We start from the raw sequence: 24753 nt of genomic DNA, 5'->3' as shown, positions 1-24753 counted from the left end.
GCCTGGTCCCAATTCACCTCTTAATCATTCCGGTTGCACAATAACACTCATTCTGCACTTTCATAAGGGTCACCATCTTGTATAAGGGTTGTCCCAGGACTGAGTGAGCCAAATTTCAGTGGCTGTTTGGCCCTTTCCCTCCATAATGAGGAAATTAAAGAGCTGGCTTAAAATCTAGTACTCACCCTGCATGTATTGCCTTGTTTAATGCTGTTAGAGTTGCTAAAGCATGGCAGAACTGATCATTCAAATAGTTTTACTGCCATTCTTCGTTTTAAAAAAAAACATTATCATGGTCATTGCAGTATTGTCTTGTTTGTGAATAAGTATTGTCTCAACTAATGATAATTTCCATCAATAAAAATATACTATAGTGTCTTCAACACTGAAAAAATATTTTAACTTCCTCTTGACTGATATAAATTCCGTTTCGAGTTTATCACTGGGAGTTTGAAGTGTGAACGGAAATGCATTCAATTATTAAAAGCAAGAATGATTTAGTATTCTTCACACATGCAATTTGGTTCTGTGATCAACACCAACTTGCCCACCCAAGTTTCGAAATAAAAAATAAAAGCCTAGCTTTTTACTTCCAAGCCAAAGATAAGGACAACATTGATGTTAATTCAAAACAGGGGGGTGACTGAGTGAGCATTTATGCATTACCAAACCCGCAGATGGTGCAATGTACTCTAGTGTTACCCAGCACATACAGTGGTGTGAAAAAGTGTTTGCCCCCTTCCTGATTTCTTTTTTTTTTTTTTTTTTTTTTTTTTTTTGCATGTTTGTCACACTTAAATGTTTCCGATCATCAAACAAATTTAAATATTAGTCAAAGACAACACAAGTAAACACAAAATGCAGTTTTTAAATGAAGGTTTTTATTATTAAGGGAGAAAAAAAAATCCAAACCTACATGGCCCTGTGTGAAAAAGTGATTGCCCCCTAAACCTAATAACTGGTTGGGCCACCCTTAGCAGCTACAACTGCAATCAAGCGTTTGCGATAACTTGCAATGAGTCTCTTACAGCGCTGTGGAGGAATTTTGGCCCACGTATCTTTGCAGAATTGTTGTAATTCAGCCACATTGGAGGGTTTTCGAGCATGAACCGCATTTTTAAGGTCATGCCACAGCATCTCAATAGGATTCAGGTCAGGACTTTCACTAGGCCACTCCAAAGTCTTCATTTTGTTTTTCTTCAGCCATTCAGAGGTGGACTTGCTGGTGAGTTTTGGATCATTGTACTGCTGCAGAACCCAATTCATGGTTCCATTTATCACAGCAAGTCTTCCAGGTCCTGAAGCAACAAAACAGCCCCAGACCATCACACTACCACCACCACATTTTACTGTTGGTATGATGTTCTTTTTCTGAAATGCGGTGTTACTTTTTCGCCAGATGTAATGGGACACACACCTTCCAAAAAGTTCAACTTTTGTCTCGTCAGACCACAGAGTATTTTCCCAAAAGTCTTGGGGAACATCAAGATGTTTTCTGGCAAAATTGAGATGAGCCTTAATGTTCTTTTTGCACAGCAGTGGTTTTTGTCTTGGAACTCTGCCATGCAGGCCATTTTTGCCCAGTCTCTTTCTTATGGTGGAGTCATGAACGCTGACCTTAACTGAGGCAAGTGAGGCCTGCAGTTCTTTGGATGTTGTTGTGGGGTCTTTTGTGACCTCTTGGATGAGTCGTCGCTGCGCTCTTGGGGTAATTTTGGTCGGCCGGCCACTCCTGGGAAGGTTCACCACTGTTCCATGTTTTCGCCATTTGTGGATAATGGCTCTCACTGTGGTTCGCTGGAGTCCCAAAGCTTTAGAAATGGCTTTATAACCTTTTCCAGACTTTTACTTTCTTTCTCATTTGTTCCTGAATTTCTTTAGATCTTGGCATGATGTCTAGCTTTTGAGGATCATTTGGTCTACTTCACTTTGTCAGGCAGGTCCTATTTAAGTGATTTCTTGATTGAGAACAGGTGTGGCAGTAATCAGGCCTGGGTGTGGCTAGAGAAATTGAACTCAGGTTTGATAAACCACAGTTAAGTTATGTTTTAACAGGGTGGGCAATCACTTTTTCTCACAGGGCCATGTAGGTTTGGATTTGTTTCTCCCTTAATAATAAAAACCTTCATTTAAAAACTTCATTTTGTGTTTACTTGTGTTGTCTTTGACTAATATTTAAATTTGTTTGATGATCTGAAACATTTAAGTGTGACAAACATGCAAAAAAATAAGAAATCAGGAAGGGGGCAAACACTTTTTCACACCACTGTACATGCCCAGAACATACCCACCACAGGCAGAATGAACACACTGATTCTGATTGTTGAAAACCCATGTTATTTATTATGCACACAGTTGGAAAATATGTCCTGAAAATTAGCCTTGTTACACTCCAAAATTTCAAAACCAATACCCAGAAAGCACACACTCAATTCAGTTGTAATGATACGTGCAGTAACAGAGGAGAGGTAGGCTATAAACATTTATAGGCTTTAAAAACTGGATTGTCTATTTTATTTCTGTGAGCTTATTCTTTAAAATTTAGGTTTTTACCTATGTAGTTCAATATTGTACATTTATCAGATATGTAATGATTTCCTGTGTCTGATGTGTCAGGCTTCTGTGAGCCAGCCATTTTGGGCAGGAGGCAGCTATAATTTCAGCATGCAGTGAAACTGGAAGATGGAGGACACTAAGCTGGTTTTTCTTATTGGATGAAGGGGGTATCTCACTCTTTATGGACTCAGTTTGCTAGTCTAACTTTCTCAAATTAGCTCGCTTTCTTGACCCTAATCTCTGTGATAAATTATGAATTATGGCAAGTTGCTGCTTTACACAACACAATGCATGAACACTGAACAAAGAGACAGCCGACTGGCCAGCTAGCAGACCATATAAGTAGCACAAAGTCTTCTAATATCACCATGTGTTTCTGACAGGTTTAAAAGGTATTCTTGTAATTCTACCATTTTCATCAAAAACTAATTTTCACAGCTAGGATGCTATTTTCACATGTAGACATAGACCAAGTCTAGGAAAGACATCATTTTGTACAAACATTATTGTGATTTTTAAATGATACTTGTTTTTAAAATAAGTAAAAACCATTTTAAGGTAGCCCTGGTATAAAAAGTGTGAACTGCTCCTATTGTTGTGGTCCCAATAAGACACACTTCTGGAATGTCTAGCCTCGCCATAGTGTTGCACGTCTGATATGACACGTATGACATTACAGTCTTGTCCAGTTACATAGATACTTTGATGTGATTGGAGGAGATGTGAAAAGGTGGGTGATGATTGGATAGAGATAAAACTGAAGAAGAAAATAAAGGTGCACACGTGACCTCCAGGGGGCAGGCTACTTGTGCAGATATGCATCCAGCCACAGCTCTCCAGACTCACGGAGAGAGCTAGGATATGAGAAAGATGTACAGCATGTCACCATATACAGTAGAGGAGGGTAGCAGTGTGCAACATTGAGTTCAAAAACCTGCTGAAAATATTGGCATTCATTTGAAAAGTAACTCAGTAAGACATTCTGTAATATTCTGCTGTTTCCTGGAGCTAAAAAAAACCCAGAAGATAATCACAGAGTAATATCTACAGTACTGTGCAAAAGGTTTAGGCAGGTATGAAAAAATGCTTTCAAAAATAGAAATGTTAATAGTTTATTTTTTATTAATTAACAAAATGCATTAACAGAAGAAGTGAATGAACAGAAGAAATATCTAAATCAAATAATTGGTGTGACCACCCTTTGCCTTCAAAACAACATCAATTCTTCTAGGTATACTTGCACACAGTTTGAAGGAACTCGGCAGGTAGGTTGTTCCAAACATCTTGGAGGACTAGCCACAGTTCTTCTGTGGATTTAGGCACCTGAAATGCTTCTGTCTCTTCATGTATTCCCAGACAGACTCGATGATGTTGAGATCAGGGCTCTGTGGGGGCCATAACATCACTTCCAGGATTCCTTGTTTTTCTTTACGCTGAAGATAGTTCTTAATGACATTGACTGTATGTTGTCCTGCTGCAGAATAAATTTGAAGCCAGATGCCTCCCTGATGGTATTGCATGATGGATAAGTACCTGCCTGTATTTCTCAGCATTGAGGAGAACATTCATTCTGACCAAATCGCCAACTCCATTTGCAGAAATGCAGCCCCAAACTTGCAAGGAACCTCCATTATGCTTCACTGTTGCCTGCAGACACTCATTCTTGTACCACTCTCCAGCCCTTCGGAAAACAAACTGCCTTCTGCTACAACCAAATATTTCAATTCTTCCATGAAGACCAATTCTGACCAGACTTCTCCGCACAATAGATGGGTGTACCTGGGTCCCGCTGGTTTCTGCCTATTCTGAGCTGATGGCACTGCTGGACATCTTCCGATTGCTAAGGGAAGTAAGCATGATGTGTCTTTCATGTGCTGCACTAAGTTTCCTTGGCTGACCACTGCATCTACGGTCCTCAACGTTGCCCGGTTCTTTGTGCTTCTTCAGCAGAGCTTGGACATCACATCTGGAAACCCCTGTCTGGCTTTAAATGTCTGCCTGAGAGAGACCTTGCTGATGCAATATAACTACTTGTGTCTTGTTGCTGTGCTCAGTCTTGCCATGTTGTATGACTTCTGACATTACTGTCAGAACTGACACTGACACACTGTCTTCAGCAACCTCACCTTGGAAGCAGAGTTTGGCTGTTCCTCATCCAGTTTTAACCCTCCTACACAGCTGTTTCTGTTTCAGTTAATGATTGTGTTTCAACCTACACATTAAATTGATGATCATTAGCTCCTGTTTGGTATAATCACACACCTGACTATATGCCTACAACATCCCTGACTTCATGCAAGTGTACCTAGAAGAATTGATGCTGGTTTGAAGGCAAAGGGTGGTCACACCAAATACTGATTTGATTTAGATTTTTCTTCTGTTCACTCACTTTGCATTTTGTTAATTGATAACAATGAACTATTAACTATTATTTCTATTTTTGAAAGCATTCTTACTTTACAGCATTTGTTCACACCTGCCTAAAACCTTTGCACAGTACTGTATCTGTAGAGAGCACTCTGCTCATGGGATTGTGTTTCTGTGGAGGTGTGAGTCTTACCCCACCACATCCCTGAAGCCAGCGCCCAGAGTCTTCACTTGGTAGGGAACGCCATGCTTCTCACATACCCTGCGCACCAAGGGGGCTGCCAGGTTGTAGTTGTGCCGAGGCATTGTGGGAAACAGACTGGGAGAGAGATGTTTTTTGTTTTTCACACCATTCTCTAGCGACTGTTGTGCATAAAAATCTCAGGAGATCTGCAGTTTCTGAGATACTCGAACCACTCTGGCACCAGCAATCATTCCACGGTCAAAGTCACTTAGATCACATTTCCTCCTCATTCTGTCATTTGGTCTTAACAACACATGAAACTATTGACCAAGTCTGCATGCTTTTATGCATTTTGTTGCTGCCACATGATTAGCTGATTAAATATTTGCATTAACAAGCTGGTGTACAGGCCTACCTAATCATTTGTTCACTGATTGTTTATGTCTTCAGATTAGGCACAGCTATGTTCACCATTTCACAAAACTGCTGTAATTATTGCCAGCAGGTTAGACCTCTTAGATGACTCATGGGCCATGTCTGTATGTAAAAATGGTTTACTTCCTACACCTCGGTGAACCCCCCGGAAACATGTATCATCTGAGGATTTTAAGAACACCACATTTAGAGAACATTTATCTTCCAGTTTACATATTCAGAGGACACAGTTGTTGGAGGCTATTTTGGACATAGGCGTGGACTAGCTTCTGCTTGACCAATACTTAGCCGGTGCAGAATTTTAAATCACTTCAGCAATAACCAGAAGATTGCACTTTAAGTATAGTAAGCTGTAACAAGTATAGTAACATTATACTGTTTTTAAATGGTTGATTGACTTACTGGTGTTCGATCTGGAAGTTGAGGTGTCCACTGAACCAGTCATTGAATAAGGACTGCTCAATGTTGCAGGTGGCCTTCAGCTGAAGGGAAAGAACAGAGATGTTCTGAGTTTCGGTTGTTCCTACATGGGTTTGTCTAGTGGAAGACCCACTGGCTTTTCCAAACAAATGTACCGTTTTAATCAGATAATCTCTCCAAGGATAATCTTTTAACATTTTTAGGTCATGCCAATTGCCAAATTGAAAGTAGATTACACATTCAATAGCAAGTAACATGGAACCACAGAAATATTGCAGTATACTGACATTTACATGCTAGGCCAGGGATCATCAAATTTGGCCCTTGAATCCAAATTGAGCCCTGGTTTTCTTTAATCCCAAGTAGTTAACTTAAAAAATTAGTGCTACGCAGGTGAACGAATAACAAGATGACAGGACTATGGAAAGAGAACAGGTACAAAATACACAGAAAACAGGGAAACGCCCAGACAGGGAAATACAGAACTTGACAGAACCCCCCCACAGGTGACACCTGGTGCGCCAATTCTGGGTGCTCACTGAAAAAGTCTCTGATGAGTGAACGGTCCAGAATATGGCGTTCTGGAACCCACAAGTTGTCTTGTTTGCTATAACCCTTCCATTCCCGACCCCGGGGACCCGGGGACTAGGCTGCCATCAATGAGTCGGGGGTCGGGCATGAGGGCTGAAGGGTTTGATGCAGGAGGCATGAAAGACAGCGTAGGGGGGGTGGGAGGTTAGGGGAGGGAGCAGAGATGGTGATGATTCTGGAGATGGTGTACGGACCAGTGAATTTGGGGTCAAGCTTGTGACAATCGGAGCACACAGGGAATGCCCCAGGGTGACAGCCAGACCTTCTGTCCCAGAGCATAACGGAGAGTGGGGCATCGACCGCAGTTTGCAAACCTTTTAATCTCCGTAATGTGGCAGAGTAGGGTAGTGCGTGCTCTTTTCCATACCTGGTGTGCTCGCTGGACAAAGACCTGAGCTGAGGGGACTTCTGCTGCCCTGCTTCTCCTGAACCTGGGGTCGGACTGATTCAGGAAAGAAGAGGCGGTTAAAAGGAGTGTCACCTGGAGCCGGGCCTCTTCGGACGTGCTGACCATATCCAGCTTAGCGGTGACAACAGAGTGCCGGGAGGCAGGATGGAGATGGGACCTTCACCGCACTGGGCAGGTGGGTGTAAATGAGACTGGACCTTCAGCGGACTGGGCAGGTGGGTGTAAATGAGACGGGACCTTCACCGCACTGGGCAGGTGGGTGTAAATGAGACGGGACCTTCATCGGACTGGGCAGGTGGTTGTAAATGAGAGAGTGCATCTGGCTTGACGTTCCTTGAGCTGGGACGGTAGGTGAGGGTGAAGTTAAAGCGATTGAAGAATAGGGACCAGCAGACTTGGCGAGGATTTAGTCTTTTAGTTGATCTAAGGTACTCTATATTGCAGTGATCAGTCCAGATGATAAATGGAAGAGAAGCCCACTCCTATAGATGTTAGGTGGCGAGAGAAAGACGCATGGGTGCATCTTGTTCTCGGGGGCTCTTTGAGACAGTACCACTCTGACATCAGTGTCTGAGGTGACCACCTCCAGAGTGAACGGATTCTCAGGGTCAGGCAGAGGAAAATCGTCTCTCTTCTGGAATTCGGCTCTTTGAGACCAGCCGAAAATCGCTTTGCTAGAGGTAAGAACTGTGAGTGGGGGCGGCGACAGAAGTGCTTTTGCGAATAAAGCACCTATCAAAGCTCAGAAAACCGCTGTAGTTAGCAGGTGAGGACCAACTAGCAACTGCCCGGGTTTTTCTGGGTCCATTTCCAATTGGCTACGTGAGACCACAAATCCGTGGCGGCATGGATGGTGCAGTGGGTAGCACTGCTGCCTTACAGCAAGGAGGTCCTGGGTTCGATTTCCTGTCAACTGGAGCCTCTCTGTGTGGATTTTGCATGTTGTCCCTGTGTCTGCGTGGGTTTCCTCCGGGTACTCCGGTTTCCTCCCACAGTCCAAAGACATGCAGGTTAGGCTGATTGGAGAGTCTAAATTGCCCGTGGGTATGAGTGTGTGCGTGAATGGTGTGTGTGCCCTGCGATGGACTGGCGACCTGTCCAGCTTATATTCCTGCCTTTCGCCCAATGTATGCTGGGATAGGCTCCAGCCCCCCTGCGACCCTGTTCAGGATAAGCGGGTTAGGATAATGAATGAATTATCCTAGCCGTTGCATCACTGATGATGAGGGACGGATCAGATCTGAGTATTTTTCCATTGCTTGTGTTTCATGTGCCGACAGGGACAACTGATAACCTTGGAGAGGTGTGATGCCCAGATGCAGGTTGATGGCACAGTTGTACGAACGGTGAGGTGGTAAGGAGCTGGCTCGGGATTTGCTGAAGGCTTGGTGGAGATCATGGTACATGGACGGCACATTGGAGAGGTCAGACGGCATCTCCTCAGAAGGAAGAACAGGAGCAGGAGCACAGGAAACATGACAGCCAGGGCTCCAACCTATGATTGTCCTTTGGGCCCAGTCGATTGGTTATGTAGCCGGAGTTTGCCTAGAACCAAGGTGACGTGAGGCGACTCCATGGCATAGAAGGAGATTTCTTTGTGATGATTTCCAGAGACCAGAAGGAGCAGTGACGCCCAGAGGGCTGCCTGTGAGTGCGTTAGTAGTTAGTATGGAGGGCTGTAGTCAAGAGGATGTGGGGACCAGGGTAGGGCACATGAACTTGGCTTTGGCTCCCGAGTCAGTCAGTACCCACACTTGTAACTGGGCTCCATTCCAGAAAAGGACAGAAAACAGGGTGGAATGGTTGATCTGTGAGGAGGGGTCTATGGAGGTGCCCGTCAGAACCTCTTTGCTTACTGATGGGTGTTGCCTTATACTGGACAGTTGGCAACAAATAGTCTGACACGGATCTGTTATCTTGACATAAGCGAAGCAGCTGGTGACTTGCGGCTTGTCCAACAGTGGAGCAATCGAAGACCTGCATGGCAGCAGAGAAGGGGGATAAACTGTGGTTCTCAGGAGCATTGGGTTCCCAGATGTACCCCAATCCCATGCCCTGCCAGCCAACAGTGTGATGACATGGTGAACCTCGCAGTCGGGAAGGTTGGGCAAACCTCGCAGTCGGGAAGGTTGAAGGCTCGAACACGAGGGAGCACTGGGAGAGACACGACCCCCCCGCCGTGACAGTCTAGTCTTAGACTGAATTAACAATAAGTATGTTTGGGAGGGAATGTCTCTCGTTAAATAAAACTAAACCTTGGGGCCGCGGTGGCGCAACAGGCTAAGATGCAGCGGACTTGCGGTTGCAGTTTGCTGCAGTTGCACACTGGGGACCGGGGTTCGATTCCCAGTCCTGCCAAAAGCCAAGTTTGGCCGGCTCATGTGGAGTGGCATAATTGGCTCGCTGCTCCAGAGGGAGGGTCTTGGCAGGGTTAGTTGATTGCCACACAATAAGCACCTCGGAAGCCTCAGACGCCTTGGAACCACAGACATGATTAAAGAGATGGCATGCCGCTCTTCCTTGGCCCACCAGGGGGTGGGGTGTGGACAGTGTATCTAACACTAACTGGAATTGAATTGAATTTAATTGGCATAAAAAGGGAAAAATCCTAAATAAATTTCTTTTAAAATCTAAACTAAACCTGCGACCCAGTGATGGTGTGATGTATTCCAGTTACAGGTGATATGTGGTTCAATTTGAATTCAGTAGCCTACATGAAATAACAGTTAATGCGGAAAAAGTATTCTTTCCCCCCTCCTGGTTTCAGCGAGTCAGTGAATAGGGTGGCCTTCCTAAACATGACTGGAAGTTAAATTGAGGCACCTGCATGGTCAGCCAATCCTGGTGCTTCTCATGGTCAATGTCCATGGGAATGTGGTTCATTTGGGTCACCCACACAAACCAGTGGCTCTCCAGAAACCTGGCCCACAGGAAAGAGCATCTCAGCATTCATCAGGGACAGCTTTCACACAGACACACTCTGGAAAATGTGGAACTGTTAATGTGGAACTATAAAATATAATCTATTGTATGTAACTAATATATAAACCATGACATTCAGTGCAAATGCAAGAATGTATAACACAACATGGTGGTGTTAACCACCTCAAAGTGTTATAAATGCTTGAATATTTACAGGCATGGAGTGGTTTAAATCTCTATACCATGACTACAACTAAAATACAGGGGGAAAATTTTAGCACTTAGCTAAATATAGTTCATCTCAGGACACTGGAGTTTGCATAGGATAGGTGAAAAGACATCAACGTTTTCAGATGTCAGTTTCTTGGCCGGATCTACATGAGTCCTTTGTGCTTTGTTTTGTGCTTCTATTATTCCATTCATTCATATTTCATTTTGATTTAGAGGCAAAATAGGTCAACCAGAGAAACAAATGTCTAAACTATGACTTGTACGCCCTATTTATAGCAAACTTTGTTTACATGTTTTATGAAATTCATATTCAACTGCAATTAAGCATTCATTATTCAAGATTACGGGAAAGAAACCATTTTAATGCTAAATCCAGTTACGGTTTTATATGACATGAATAATTATAATATTCAATTGGCTTATTAAAATAATTCTGGCACACTAAATCAAAATTAAATATGAATAAATCAAATAATAAACACTTTATTGTGCACTTTCATTTCTGTGCACAATACGAAAAGGTTGAGGCCACTCAAGGAGTCTGTTTGGATCCAAAACTGACATCCCACATTATTGGTGTAAATGCATTTCCGAAGGATTTACGGGAAATGGTTGGCATTTATATAGTGCCTTTGTTCAAAGCTCTGCACAATTGATACTTCTCATTCACCTATTCATACACACACTCACACACCAACAGCTATTGCCTGCCATGCAAGGCACCAACCAGCTGGTCAGGAGCTTTTGGGGGTTAGGTTTCTTGCTCAGGGACACTTCCACACACCCAGGGTGGGATCAAAGGCAACCCCCCGACTGCCAGACAACTGCTCTTACCGCCTGAGCCAATGTTGCGCCCCAGCCAATTTAATTCGGCTCTTGTTTAATAAATGAGGCCCAATGATGAGAGAGCGGAGCACATTTTTACCTCACAAAGCTGATGAGCGCCACAGAGCCAAAGAGCCCGAAAAACGGCAGGTAGCAGAACAAGTAGCGCAGGTAGTAGGTCATGGACCAGGCCAGGTCCTGCACAGGGACACAGAGCGGGTCAGAGGAGCTGCATTCTTACAGTCACTGCTGGGGCTGAATCTCTCTGTCACTGCTGGAGCTAAATCTCACTGTCACTGCTGGAGCTGAATCTCACTGCTGGGGCTGAATCTCACTGTCACTGCTGGAGCTGAATCTCACTGCTGGAGCTGAATCTCACTGTCACTGCTGGAGCTGAATCTTACAGTCACTGCTGGAGCTGAATCTCACTGCTGGGGCTGAATCTCACTGTCACTACTGGAGCTGAATCTTACTGCTGGAGCTGAATCTTACTGTCACTGCTGGAGCTGAATCTCACTGTCACTGCTGGAGCTGAATCTTACAGTCACTGCTGGGGCTGAATCACACAGTCACTGCTGGAGCTGAATCTTACTGCTGGAGCTGAATCTTACTGTCACTGCTGGAGCTGAATCTTACTGTCACTGCTGGAGCTGAATCTTACTGTCACTGCTGGAGCTGAATCTCACTGCTGGGGCTGAATCTCACTGTCACTACTGGAGCTGAATCTTACTGCTGGAGCTGAATCTTACTGTCACTGCTGGAGCTGAATCTCACTGTCACTGCTGGAGCTGAATCTTACAGTCACTGCTGGGGCTGAATCACACAGTCACTGCTGGAGCTGAATCTTACTGCTGGAGCTGAATCTTACTGTCACTGCTGGAGCTGAATCTTACTGCTGGAGCTGAATCACACAGTCACTGCTGGAGCTGAATCTTACTGCTGGAGCTGAATCTTACAGTCACTGCTAGAGCTGAATCTTACTGCTGGAGCGGAATCTTACAGTCACTGCTGGGGCTGAATCACACAGTCACTGCTGGAGCTGAATCTTACAGCCACTGCTGGAGCTGAATCTTACAGCCAGTGCTGGGGCTGAATCTTACAGTCACTGCTGGAGCTGAATCTTACTGCTGGAGCTGAATCTTACTGTCACTGGGGGGGTTTGGTGGTGTTGCTGATCTGTGACCTGTGAGGATGCACTCACCACCCAATCACGTCGTGAGAACATGGTGTGCATTATCTGGATGTGGAAATACACTGGGATAAGCATTGGAGGCCCAACTGAGAGAGAGAGAGAGAGAGAGAGAGAGAGAGAGAGAGAGAGAGAGAGAGAGAGAGAGAGAGAGCCAGAGCCAGAGTAAGAGAGAGAGAGCAAGAGAGAGGGAGAGAGAGAGGGAGAAGAAAGCAAGAGAGATTGAGTAAGGGGAGAGATGGGGATGAGGATTTTAATAATGTCATCATTCTGATTATATTACTCATTAACATTTCATTATTCATCTGTATTCATATTTCAAATAAAGCCTATAAGTTTAGGAAAGGATATGTGAAATTTGCCATTTTAATTGTGAAAATCAAAATTTCACATATGAATTTAACATTTTCCTATGTGAATGTTTTAATTCAAAAGCGAAAACGTCACATGTGAACTGGACATTTTCACATCTGATTGTTTTTTTCCACACGCAAATTAAACTTATTGGTGAACCCACGAGAAACATAACATTGGCATGAAAATGTCACTCAAAATAGCATATGTCACTTTTTCCAGCTCTTATACTGTAAGTGTTTTTTTTTTATACTTCACATGTGTGTTCTTCATACATTGGCATTCACATGTAGCTTTTGGACCCCTGTGCGTTTTAACAGGTGATTTTGCATGAGGGTTAGATTTGCACTGTATGACTGTAGAACTCACTCAGGAAGAAGTACTGATGCTGGTGCTGGTACGGAAGGTACTTCAGCTTCTTTATCCCGTACTGGAGGAGCAGAGACAGAGAAGCACAGCTCAGCGGGGACACTCATCAGCACAGCAGTACCTCGCTCAGCTTCTATCGCATTGCCTCAGTGTATCTGTTCATCAGCATAGCGGCCTGTGCATCAGCAAATACAGCGCCTCGAATTAACTGATTGTGGGAAGGGTGTAGGATGGGGTGCTAGATTGAAAAATAACTAAATAATAAAGTGCAGAAAAGCACACCATGTAATTCTGACTGAGATCAATTCTCTTTTGCCGGTTATTTTCAGCCAGCTGACTGGGAACACTCACACATTTTCACTGCAAGCCTTCTTCTGTTAGTTAGAAAGAGAACCAGTCTTGGTGCATTGATTGCCAATGCATTGGATCCTGCTGTTTCTAGTCTGTGTCAGTGTACCCAAGTACATGAAGGTGGGTCGATATGTTAAACAAAATTGGTAACACTGTACTCTCGCCATAAGGCTGATACAAGACCACATGAGATAACAGGCTCAAGTTAAGTGTTACCACAGAATCGTCATAGCTATGCATTTCACATCATTTTATTATATATCATTTTTACATCTTTTAAATACTGTAAAATATGTCTCCGTCCTGCTAATAAAAATTCCGCTAAACTGAATGTAAAAAGTACTGTTGAATGTGAGCGTCACGTCTGTGCCCTTTGGACAGCTGTGTTTCTCTGATCTCTATTCTCTGTCTCAGTGTCATGGTAGCCTCGCTTTGTTGGGCGTTAACTCTCGGGATTACGGGATTCATGCCTCCCTCATGCAGCCGTGCTGATTGCACAAGGAGTTGGTCATCGCAAACAGGTGTTAGTGATCTATACTACTAGCCTTGAGACTCACCACCTGACATTTCGGCCGTTTGGTCTCTGAGATTTGCTTTAGTCTCACGTATCAGCTGTTAGTTCCCTTCAGGGGTAGTTGGAGGCGGAGTCTGCCTTGCGCATTTACTTTTGTTTTCACATCTTATCTTTTCCTTTAGTCATTTACCCATATAAAGTACAGGTCTGTGGGATAACTGTCTGACTCTTATTCGATTAGAGACGCAGAAACGCCCTTTGATTTGGGCTAGAGTTTTCGCCCTGGACTGGGGTTATTTCTCCTGACTATCGCTGTGCTCAATACTGCAGTGTTCAATACTGCAGTGTTCACCTTTAACTTCATATTAAAGAGCTGGAGGCAAGCGCTTTATTCAGTCTAAATTTGTTGTAAGCCACACATACAATTGGCTGCTCTGTCATGATTAGTAGAGTGGGTTAACCGTTTCTTCACCGGTAGAAGTACGGCAGGTTGGGTGGCTTTATGCAATTATTGTTATTTATGATATTATTATTTATCTTTTCCGTTGGTTACAAAGCTATAGTAGCGTTATCCAGAGACTGCACTCGTGAAACCAGTAAGAACGCAGCACAGTGGGCAGGGCGATGATGCCACAAATGAACACTGTGCTGTAGGTAGAGCTATTAGGCAGTCTGAACACCTTACTGTTCCCCGTGCTATGTCCAGGACTGTGCATGCTTCTGAACCTACTACTATACATACTGCTGTGCATAGCACTGCAGCCACTCTGTACACAGTGCTGATCTGTGTTCTGTGTGTAGGGCTACATGTCAGTTAGAACATCCTACTTACTCCACACTGTGTGTAGGATTGTAAGCCACACAGCATTGCATGGTCTGTAGTGCTGTCTGCCATATGGCTAGCGATGTAGGAATGGCCCGTAGCTTGGGCCCTCACCTTGTTTTGGTAGCTCTCTCACTACTAGTAGGGCTAGAGATGGAGTTTGCTGGGCGTACTTTCATCATGACCTGCCAAGTCACCAAGCTGGCTAGATATTATCTGGAGGTCTGGTTTCTGCTCCAGGACGGGCTGCTCTAGAATAGGCAGCTGCGTTATCTACCTGTTGTGACTCGCCTCAGATGTGCGCTCCTGGGATTACTAGAGGAGCATGAGGCAGAGGGTTATTTGGTTGGCCTAGCATTATTATGCAAATCCAGTTTCCTGTCTGTTTTTCTGTGCCCTGATTTTTGGATTTTCTGGTTTTTGATATCGGCCTGGTTTTGACTTGTGTTTTTTTATTTCGTATTTGTACTGTCGCTGGTTTGGTCTGTCTCCTTGTATTTTTCAACTCTGCCTGTTTTACAATTACACTCTGCCTGCCCCGCATATACCTGTCTGCATGGATTATGACCATTGCCTGTTTTAGGATTACGTTGTGGATCTGCCGTCTGTCATTAAAGCCTGCCTTCTTCACATTATCCATGAGTCTGCTCTTGGTTACCCGCTTCCTGACAGTGAGAGGGTCCTGTGTTTTGGTTTGCCTATATCCCTGTCACTCTTCTGTGGTTTGATTGGCCCATATGGCTGTGGTATCAGTGATTGATTGGTCCATATCATTGTGGTCTAACTGAGTCAAACCTCCACTGGCTGGGTCTTTCCCAGCACAAAGGTGTGGAGCATGTTGACATCGGGGTCTTTGCTGAAGATGTTGGGTTTTGCATGGTGCTGGAAGTGCCGATGGTTCCACCAATTAGCCGATGCACCCTGGAGACAGACAGACAGACATAAAGACAGACACAGAAAGACAGTCAAGACAGACAGACATACATACATAGACAATCAAAGACAAACAAAGACGTGTGGTAGAGTGAGGTAGCCTTCATTTAGTTTACTCTGATTGGTTCTGAACACAAGCAAGCAGGCAAAACCTAATTTGTAAAGCACATTTCATACAGAAGTGCAACACAATTTGCTGTATATGGTGATAAAAACAGAAAAGAAACACAGCAGAGATAAAACAAAATTTCACAAGACAACAATATATAAATGTAAAAGGTCCACCCCGAGATCGAAACCACTTGGAAAATTAACACAGTGAAGAGACATATTTTAAAAAAGACGTGCAAAAAAGAAATGTCTTAAGATTTATTTTTTAAATGTCCACGGATGTAGAGTCGTGGAGACTCATCAGCAGACTATTCCAAAGGCTAGGGCCGTAATAGTCAAAAGCTTCCTCACCATGCCTTTTAGTTCTAGGCTCTGGGAAAGTTAAAAGACCAGCACCACAGGATTTAAGGGATGTGGCAGGCACATATCTAAAGCATATCTGTCATGATTTGTGCTTTTTCTGTATCCGCTTTCTGTCCCCAACATTTCGCCTTTTGCTTCCCTTTGTAGTTCTGTTTCCTGTTCATTCCTTTTCATTCATTTATTTCACCTGTCTTCACTTCCTGATTATGGTGCACAACTGATTATGATTTTATATCTGTCTATCTAAACCTGTCTGTTTTGTCAGTTTGTTTTGGGTTAGCTGTGTATCTGTTTGTTTGGTTACCAAACCCCTGCCTGCATTACTGATTACAAACTGCATTATCTATTACATTCCTGCTTGGCTGTGCTTGACCGTTGCCTGTTTCTCTCTCTTCCCTTTGATTGTCTGTACCTTAAATACAGTAATAGCACTCCTCTGTCTGATTGGCTGTACGTAATCTCTCTCCTCCCTCTGATTGGCTGTGCCGTAAATATAGTAATCACACTCCTCTGTCTGATTGGCTGTACATAATCTCTCTCCTCTCTCTGGTCGGCTGTTCTTTAAATACAGTAATCACTCGCATCCCTCTCATTGGCTGTACCTTAAATACAGTAATAGCTCTCCTCCCTCTGATTGGCTGAACCTTAAATACAGTAATCTCTATCCTCCCTCTGATTGGCTATTCTTTAAATGCTGTAATCTCTCATCCCTCTCTTTGGCTGTTACATTATATTACATTACATTATTGGCATTTGGCAGACGCTCTTATCCAGAGCGACGTACAGTTGATTAGACTAAGCAGGAGACAATCCTCCCCTGGAGCAATGCAGGGTTAAGGGCCTTGCTCAAGGCTGTGCGGATCTTATTGTGGCTACACCGGGATTAGAACCACCGACCTTGCGTGTCCCAGTCATGTACCTTAACCACTACACTACAGTCTTGTACCTTAACCACTACACTACAGTCATGTACCTTAACCACTACGCTACAGGGTCATGTACCTTAACCACTACGCTACAGTCATGTACCTTAACCACTACGCTACAGTCATGTACCTTAACCACTACGCTACAGCCATGTACCTTAACCACTACACTACAGTCATGTACCTCAACCACTACGCTACAGGGTCATGTACCTTAACCACTACGCTACAGGGTCATGTACCTTAACCACTACGCTACAGGGTCATGTACCTTAACCACTACGCTACAGTCATGCACCTTAACCACTACGCTACAGTCATGTACCTTAACCACTACGCTACAGGGTCATGTACCTTAACCACTACGCTACAGGGTCATGTACCTTAACCACTACGCTACAGGGTCATGTACCTTAACCACTACGCTACAGGCCGCCCTTAGGCTGTACCTTAAATGCAGTAATCTCTCCCCTCCCTCTCATTGGTTGTATTTAAATACAGTAATTTCTCTCCTCCCTCTGATTGGCTGTACCTTAAATGCAGTAATCTCTCTCATCCCTCTCTTTGGCTGTACCTTACAGTAAATATAGTCATATCATTACATTACATTACATTATTGGCATTTGGCAGATGCTCTTATCCAGAGCGACGTACAACAAAGTGCATATCCATAACCAGGGATAAGTTCGCTGAAAGACCCTAGAGGGAAGTACAATTTCAACTGCTACCTGTACAACAAAGATAAGGACCAGGGCCAATTTTTTTTTTTTTTTTTAAACAAGAAACAAACAAACAGAGCAAAAGTGACCAAAGTTAACTATCAAAACACTGCTTACCTAGCCAACTAAAAAATACTGATACACAAAGCAAGTCACAGAGACAACAATTAAGGTTCACAGGGAGGTAGGGAAGGATGGGGAGAGGTGCTGCTTGAAGAGGTGTGTCTTCAGCTTGCGTTTGAAGGTGGGGAGAGATTCTACAGTTCTGACCTCAACGGGGAGTTCGTTCCACCACCGTGCAGAGGTATCACTCTCATTGGTTGTACTTTAAATACAGTAATCTCTCTTCTCCCTCTCATTGGCTGTGCCTTACAGTAAATATAGTCATATCACTCTCATTGGTTGTACTTTAAATACAGTAATCTCTCTCCTCCCTCTCATTGGCTGTACCTTAAGGTGTCCGATGACAAATTTGTGCAGCAGGTGGTTCCAGCGGGACTTCTTGAAGACAGAAAGATGGCCGAAGTCATGCTGAAGCCATCCGGCCTGAGCCTGAGAGAACAGTGAGTAAATACCACACAAACACCACTTACAGCTGGATAACTACTCACAGACTCACAGAACAGTGAGTTAATACCACACAAACACCACGTACAGCTGGATAACTACTCACAGACTCACAGAACAGTGAGTTAATACCACACAAACACCACGTACAGCTGGATAACTACTCACAGACTCACAGAACAGTGTGTAAAACCTGTGATGTTTTAACTGTATAAACTGTTATGGGTAAATCGACTGCATTCATTTAATATATTTATCTAAAGTGCTTTGCAATTAATGCCTCTCATTCACCCATTCACACACACACACACACACACACACACACACACACACACACACACACACACACACACACACACACTCACTCACACACCAACGTCAAAAAGCTGCCAGGCAAGGCACTGGCCAGCCTGCCAAGAACTATTGAGGGTTAGGTGTCTAGGTAAGGTCACACTGGTGGGGGATCGAATGTGGCCCCCATTAGCTCAGGGTATGAGTTTACCTGTGAAGTGGCCAGAATAACTGCACACAGCAGGGTCTGGGGCCAGCCTGTTCCATAGACCCAGACCAGCAGGAGAGCCAGGGCCTCCAGCAGGAGAATGTGCCCCAGGTGGAGGCAGAAGAACAGGGGCTGAGTCCTGAATAAGCCCTGCCTCTCTACCTGCTCACGGAGGTCACGGAAGGCCTGTGTCAGCACAGCCTGGGGAAAAAGGGGATGAGAGGGAGACCATACATAACGTCTGCCAATCAGCAGTCTTACAGCTTGACTGAACATCCAACAAAATGGATTGTGGTGAGAGTGGGAGGAGCCTACATTTTTGTCCCTGTCCTGGTTGGGCTCAGAGGGGGCCAGCTCACCGATCAGCAGCGGCTTTAGAAACTTGCACACAAAGTTGGGCTCTGGATGGAACGCGGCAAAAGCATCCTGAAAATAACAGGTCACAAAGGAAACCATCATCACACACAATATCACCCTCAGTATACACTATTAACCTCAGTATACACTATCACCCTCAGTATACACTATTAACCTCAGTATACACTATCACCCTCAGTATACACTATTAACCTCAGTATACACTATCACCCTTACTGCCCACTATCACCCTCAGTATACATTATCACCCCCAGTATACACTATCACCCTCAGTACACACTATCACTTCCAGTACACACTATCACTTCCAGTACACACTATCACCCTCAATACACACTATCACTTCCAGTATACACTATCACCCTCAGTATACATTATCACCCCCAGTATACACTATCACCCTCAGTATACATTATCACCCTCAGTACACGATATCACTTCCAGTATACACTATCACCCTCAGTACACACTATCACCCCCAGTGTACACTATCACCCTCAGTATACATTATCACCCTCAGTACACACTATCACCCTCAGTACACACTATCACCCCCAGTGTGCACTATCATGACTTGTTTTCAGTTCTATTTCAATTATCACTCTGTGGCTAACTACCGAGACAGTTTGGCAGAACAGAACAATGTTAGATTTAACCAACGTTGCAGAGCAACCGCCTGCCACTAGTATTTTGACCACCCCTCCCCGAGGGGAAACAGCGGTAATGATATGAAGGCGTGCACTCCGAGCAACCAATAGCAGCTTAGACCTCCCAATCGATTACCAAGTATTAGTAATCCATTGGCACAGTAAAGGCACAATCCCCATCTGTGAGCAAAAAATACAGTATAACTTCAGCTGAGCCTAGAACCGGCTCATGGTACCGATTTGAAGTAATAACTGAGAAACATTTTAGCTAATGACATTACCTTTCCAATGGTGTATAATTTGTTAGGCTTTCATAAAACAACACAGCATTTATTTTGCCTGAGTAATGACTCTGTAGCATTTTCAATACGCACACTGAGACTGTTGTGCTTCGGTAAAAATGGTTCTTGACATTTTATGGCCAAAAAGGTTGACATTTTACAACAAATTTGCCATGCCTACGTCTAAATAGAGGAAGACAAGTGAAAACACCTTTGACTCCACAATAGAGTGCATTGTCATCGGCATGACCCCGTTTTATATCAGTGATCATCAAAAACATTCTCAAAATATTTTATTATTATTCAGTATGCTTATAAATAAGTAACAAGCTTGCTTTAGAATAATAAAAACCATGTGAAATTGTGGAATGTATTTGACTTGATGGGGGTTGGGTATTTGACCAAAAATGTCAATCAATGAACCTCAATGAATATATTTGTATACAATAATAATTGTAGTTATTGTACTTATTTTTACAATCTGCTCAACCTGTTGCTATCTGAGGAGAGCACAAGGAGAGGGAGAGGTCGGGGGAGGGAGACAGGCGATAAAAAGTATTGTATACTTTACGAAGCAAAATACAGTATTTTACACATCATAAGACCCATAATATCCTTTAGTTTCCACGTGTCCTTTTGGAGTCTCCAAATGTTCTTTTTGGAAAACTGCCTAGACATAGCTTAGAAAATAACAATGCAGAATGCTCACTTTTGGTGATATTATAATCAGATTTGAAAGTGGATTTGTCCAGTGTTTTGGCTGTGGCTCCATTGTGTTTCTAAATGGGCCAGGCACTACGACAATAAGCTGTACCCACTCAAAAACCGAAAATCTTTTCAGTAAGAAAATAATTGGAAATTCTTGGAAAACAATTTTCCCATTGTATTAATTAAACAGCATATTGTTACCATTACCATACCAGGGTGCATTGTCACAAAAACAGGTATTTTTTTAGTCAAATACGTTTAATAGCTTTTGAATATTTTTTGACTCACATCTGTCCTCAGTGTTTTTTATGAAATTGAAAGGTAAATAAGGCTAAATGAATAGAATGTAAGAGGGTTAAGTTTTAATAGTAATAATAAGGGTGAGAGGTGGACTGCAACTGCTCATGTAATGTCCGTCACATTTTTGAGGCAATGTTTCAACATTGTCAACATTGGTCTCATCGGTCCACAAGACCTTTTTCTAGAACTCTGTATGCTCTTTTATGCACTTATTAAACTGTAACCTGGCCATCCTTTTTTAACTTATCAGTCGTCAAATGTAGAGGCCTTCCTTCACCTACTAGTTTCTTTGCGATTACCTTTTAATAATGTCCCAAACAGTCGATTATGTGACCATTTTGAAATCAGATAAAATGTAGGCTAACAACTGGAAAATGCTAAAAAATGTATTTATTAGTACCAGTACCAATGAATTCAATGCTATTTGGTGGCCATCTTGAAAACATTCAAAACCATTTCAGATGGTTTTCTCAATGTCAAAACTGACATTCAGAATAATTTCAGATGTGTTATGATAGAATTTGAATGGGTGTCACATCTATTTAGTGTATAATCTCTCCTCTTTTTGCATTACATCCATAATGTTATTTTTCAAATTCTTTCTGGCTTAGCAATATTATTATTATTATTATTATTATTATTATTATTTTCTGTCCCTTCCCCTCAGCTAAGTGGGTGCCATTAACAGATGTTATCATGCAAGAAGAGGAATTATTCTGAGGGTCCAAATGTCATATCCATAATGCTGGATTGGCTGATAAATGTTTTTGTATCTATTACATGACTTGTGGTCAGTTACCGTGTCTTCTGAACTGACAGTTATTTTGGTTGACAGAGGGATTTTGCGTGCTTGTTACCTCACTTTAATACTCTAATGAAACAGGAACTGATGAAATGACACAATACCATCCCTGAGACTAACTAAATTAAAGTTAAATTGTATTGCCAATTTAATATTGTTCTATTTTATTTACAATAATCGTTAGGGGTGCCAATAATTTTGGCACCTGTGGTTTTCATTAAAAATTAGATTACAAAATAAAAAACATTGAAACATGAGAATAAATGTATTTAACTGAAAGTATAGTGTTTTCCCATATGTCTGAACAGTGTGATTGTAACCCAGACATCCGTGTTATCAGTCGAGTTGTAACCGATTATACGAATAGTAACCTCATATATGTATCATTGTGTCAGTCAGGGCCGCAGATAGGGGAGGACAACTGGTACACAATGCCCTGGGCCCAGGATAAGGGCTGACACCATTCTTAATTTGTCACTAAATATATTTTGGGAGGGGCCCTCCCAATACATTTTGTCCCAGGCCTGAGAATTCATAGCTGCAGCCCTTGTGTCAGTAGCCTGCAACTAAACTGGCTAATTTGTGCATTTCCTATTAAAGCTTATATTTTAGTATACATGATTGATAGTGCTTCCTCTCACATGCTGATGGAATGATCAACAGACAGAGTTAACTAGATACATCTGAATTCAATTTTATATTCCTTTAAATAATATTATGTGTGAAGGTTAATAAACTAGGTGATCTCCAGTTATTCTGGGTTCAGTATTCAGAGTGCTGGGCCACTGACAGGTTAGCTGAGAGTGACCCTGAACAGTCTATTTGAGTTATAATTGAATATAAATATTTTAATCGAATTAACTTATGCTTAACAGTAAAATTGGCTGGACAAAGTCTTATTAACCAGATACCTGTATGGTATTATATATTTTTGAGGGATACCATGTCTTTATAATTATTATATTATTATACATTACATTTTATTTGGCAGACACTTTTTATCCAAAGCGACAAACACAAAATATAATATACTATATTGTATAGGCTACATGTAGATGATATGCAAATGTTATACCATCAGTGATGGATATGGCATAGTACCATAACACCAGATGCCAGTTTTCAGTTCTGTGTGACCGTTTGGAAAGTTGCATCTTCAACGGAAAACAGAAACAAGGGAATCAACTGAAAGGTTGCCTGGTTACCGTGGCGTCCTCCCCAGCATAGTGGCTGATCACTCGGATGCCGCCCGGATGCCTTTTCGCCCAGTCGGTGATGTTGTACACCTTTCGGTCGATTACCAACCACTGGTCCCCCCTGTGGGAATGCCGCTGAACCTCTTCCCAGGTGAAAACGCCGCTTCCGCGCCCACAGCTCGATTCCGGCTGCGTCTGTTTCCCTCCGCCTCCCATCGCTCTCTCCGTCTGCCCGTTATTCTCCCTCCCCGTGGCTTCTGTGATCTCGTCAACTACATGAGAAAAGAAAGGAGAATTCGTGTCGAACCTGCGTGTTGGAATGGCTGCTTCGCGTCCAGACTCTTCCATTGAGTTATGTTCAGCCACTGCAGAAGACGCAGAATCCCTACTGACAATAGCAGGCGATAATTTCGCTCATGAGCCAGTGCACCGAGTGAAGCGAAGCGGCTCGATTTGGAGAGCAGCCGAGGGGACGTAGCGCAGCGAGGGTTTTATTCATGTTCAAGTTCAATACTGACGAGCGATAATGAGGAAACTGCTAAACAGCCATACAAGCAGATGCCAAGATGGAGACCACTTATTTCCCGTTAAAACCTGTTGCACATGGTTTCAAATCACAAGTCCCATACAGGCTATTAAATTCAGGGAATGTAATACCGCTGTATGGATAGGCTACAGTTCGGTTTGCAAACAAATAAGGGAATTAATAATTTAAAAATAGTAGACGATAAAAGGAGACAAGCTTTGTAATACAACCCAGCTCGCGCTCCAGTAACGTCACTGAGTGCGCATTTTTTATTATTAATTCATGCCCATGTTTAATTAAACTTCCACGTTCTGTCTCACGCTTTTGAATCCTTGACTATGCTCTTAGGTTTCTGAATACCGTAGCCCTTTGTCAACAATTACATTGATAGCAATTTAACTTAATGATTACAAAGACCAAGAAATAGGCTCGTGAAACAGTCCAAGAAGAGGCTATGATAAGGTCACTACGCTGCGTTGTTTAAAAACTGCGTTAAGTTGTTTAATATGTTTTACATAGCACCACGAAGGCTACTTTATATTGTATTTGATTGCTTGTGTATAACTTCAACTCAAATGTTTTTTTCATTGTTTCAACTTTCTGTTTTATCACAATTAGACCAACTACAGACTATTGTCATATTAACCAGTTCTAACACTCGTAATAATTATAATTATGTATTATTAATGATCAAATTAAAGCAGCACTTCCCATAAAACCTGATTTGTATTCATCATATATCCCTACCTGCCGAACTCACCCCTTCTTTTAGCTTTTCTCACGGTGCCATTCTCAGTCAGCACAGCTCCTGTGTCAAAACCCTATCATCATGGTCTCTCTCTCTCTCTCTCTCTCTCTCTCTCTCTCGCTCTCTCGCTCTCGCTCTCTCTCTCACACTCATTCAGTGCACTAAATTTCCAAGCCGATCATTCGAGGGCGTCTGGTCCAATCCGCGGCATCTTCTACGCGGTTGGCATATTTGCAATTGGTGCAGAATAGCTCTTTCGAAAATGAGTGAGGGAGGGAGAGAGAGAGCGCTAAAAACGGGAGAGAGAGAGAGAGAGAGAGAGAGAGAGAGAGAGAGAGAGAGAGAGAGAGAGAGATTGCATTAAGATGTTTGATAAATTAAATATTATAAGCCCTGTATAATCTCTTGCTGAAAAGCATTTCAATAAGACCTGTCCATGGATGAAAAAATATATTTTTAAAGATTTGTTTTGCTTGTTCGTGTATATTTATATTCGGTTTACGTTTTAA

The 24753-nt window shown here is 42.9% G+C and overlaps 1 protein-coding gene across 2 annotated transcripts; it reads right to left on the bottom strand.

Moving 5' to 3' along the window:
• Positions 1-2320: 2320 nt before the first annotated feature.
• Positions 2321-24387, bottom strand: fads2 (fatty acid desaturase 2). Of its 2 annotated transcripts, none has more exons than XM_061221383.1 (13): positions 24257-24387; positions 22980-23242; positions 18974-19084; positions 18662-18859; positions 18043-18144; positions 15336-15461; positions 12853-12913; positions 12142-12218; positions 11041-11138; positions 9786-9882; positions 5945-6024; positions 5117-5242; positions 2321-3410 (listed from the first exon to the last, which is right to left on the bottom strand). In XM_061221383.1, the coding sequence occupies exons 2-13, from the start codon at positions 23184-23186 to the stop codon at positions 3359-3361; spliced, it is 1335 nt and encodes a 444-aa protein (XP_061077367.1). In that variant the 5' UTR covers positions 23187-23242; positions 24257-24387; the 3' UTR covers positions 2321-3358. The 2 variants fall into 2 exon arrangements, with proteins under 2 accessions (XP_061077367.1, XP_061077368.1); XM_061221384.1 differs by having other exon boundaries at positions 24244-24370.
• Between the last annotated feature and the right edge of the window lie 366 nt (positions 24388-24753).

This window comes from Conger conger, chromosome 15 (genome assembly GCF_963514075.1).
Source record: "Conger conger chromosome 15, fConCon1.1, whole genome shotgun sequence".
NCBI classification, from domain to species: domain Eukaryota; kingdom Metazoa; phylum Chordata; class Actinopteri; order Anguilliformes; family Congridae; genus Conger; species Conger conger.
This window is presented reverse-complemented; position numbering and strand designations above follow the sequence as displayed.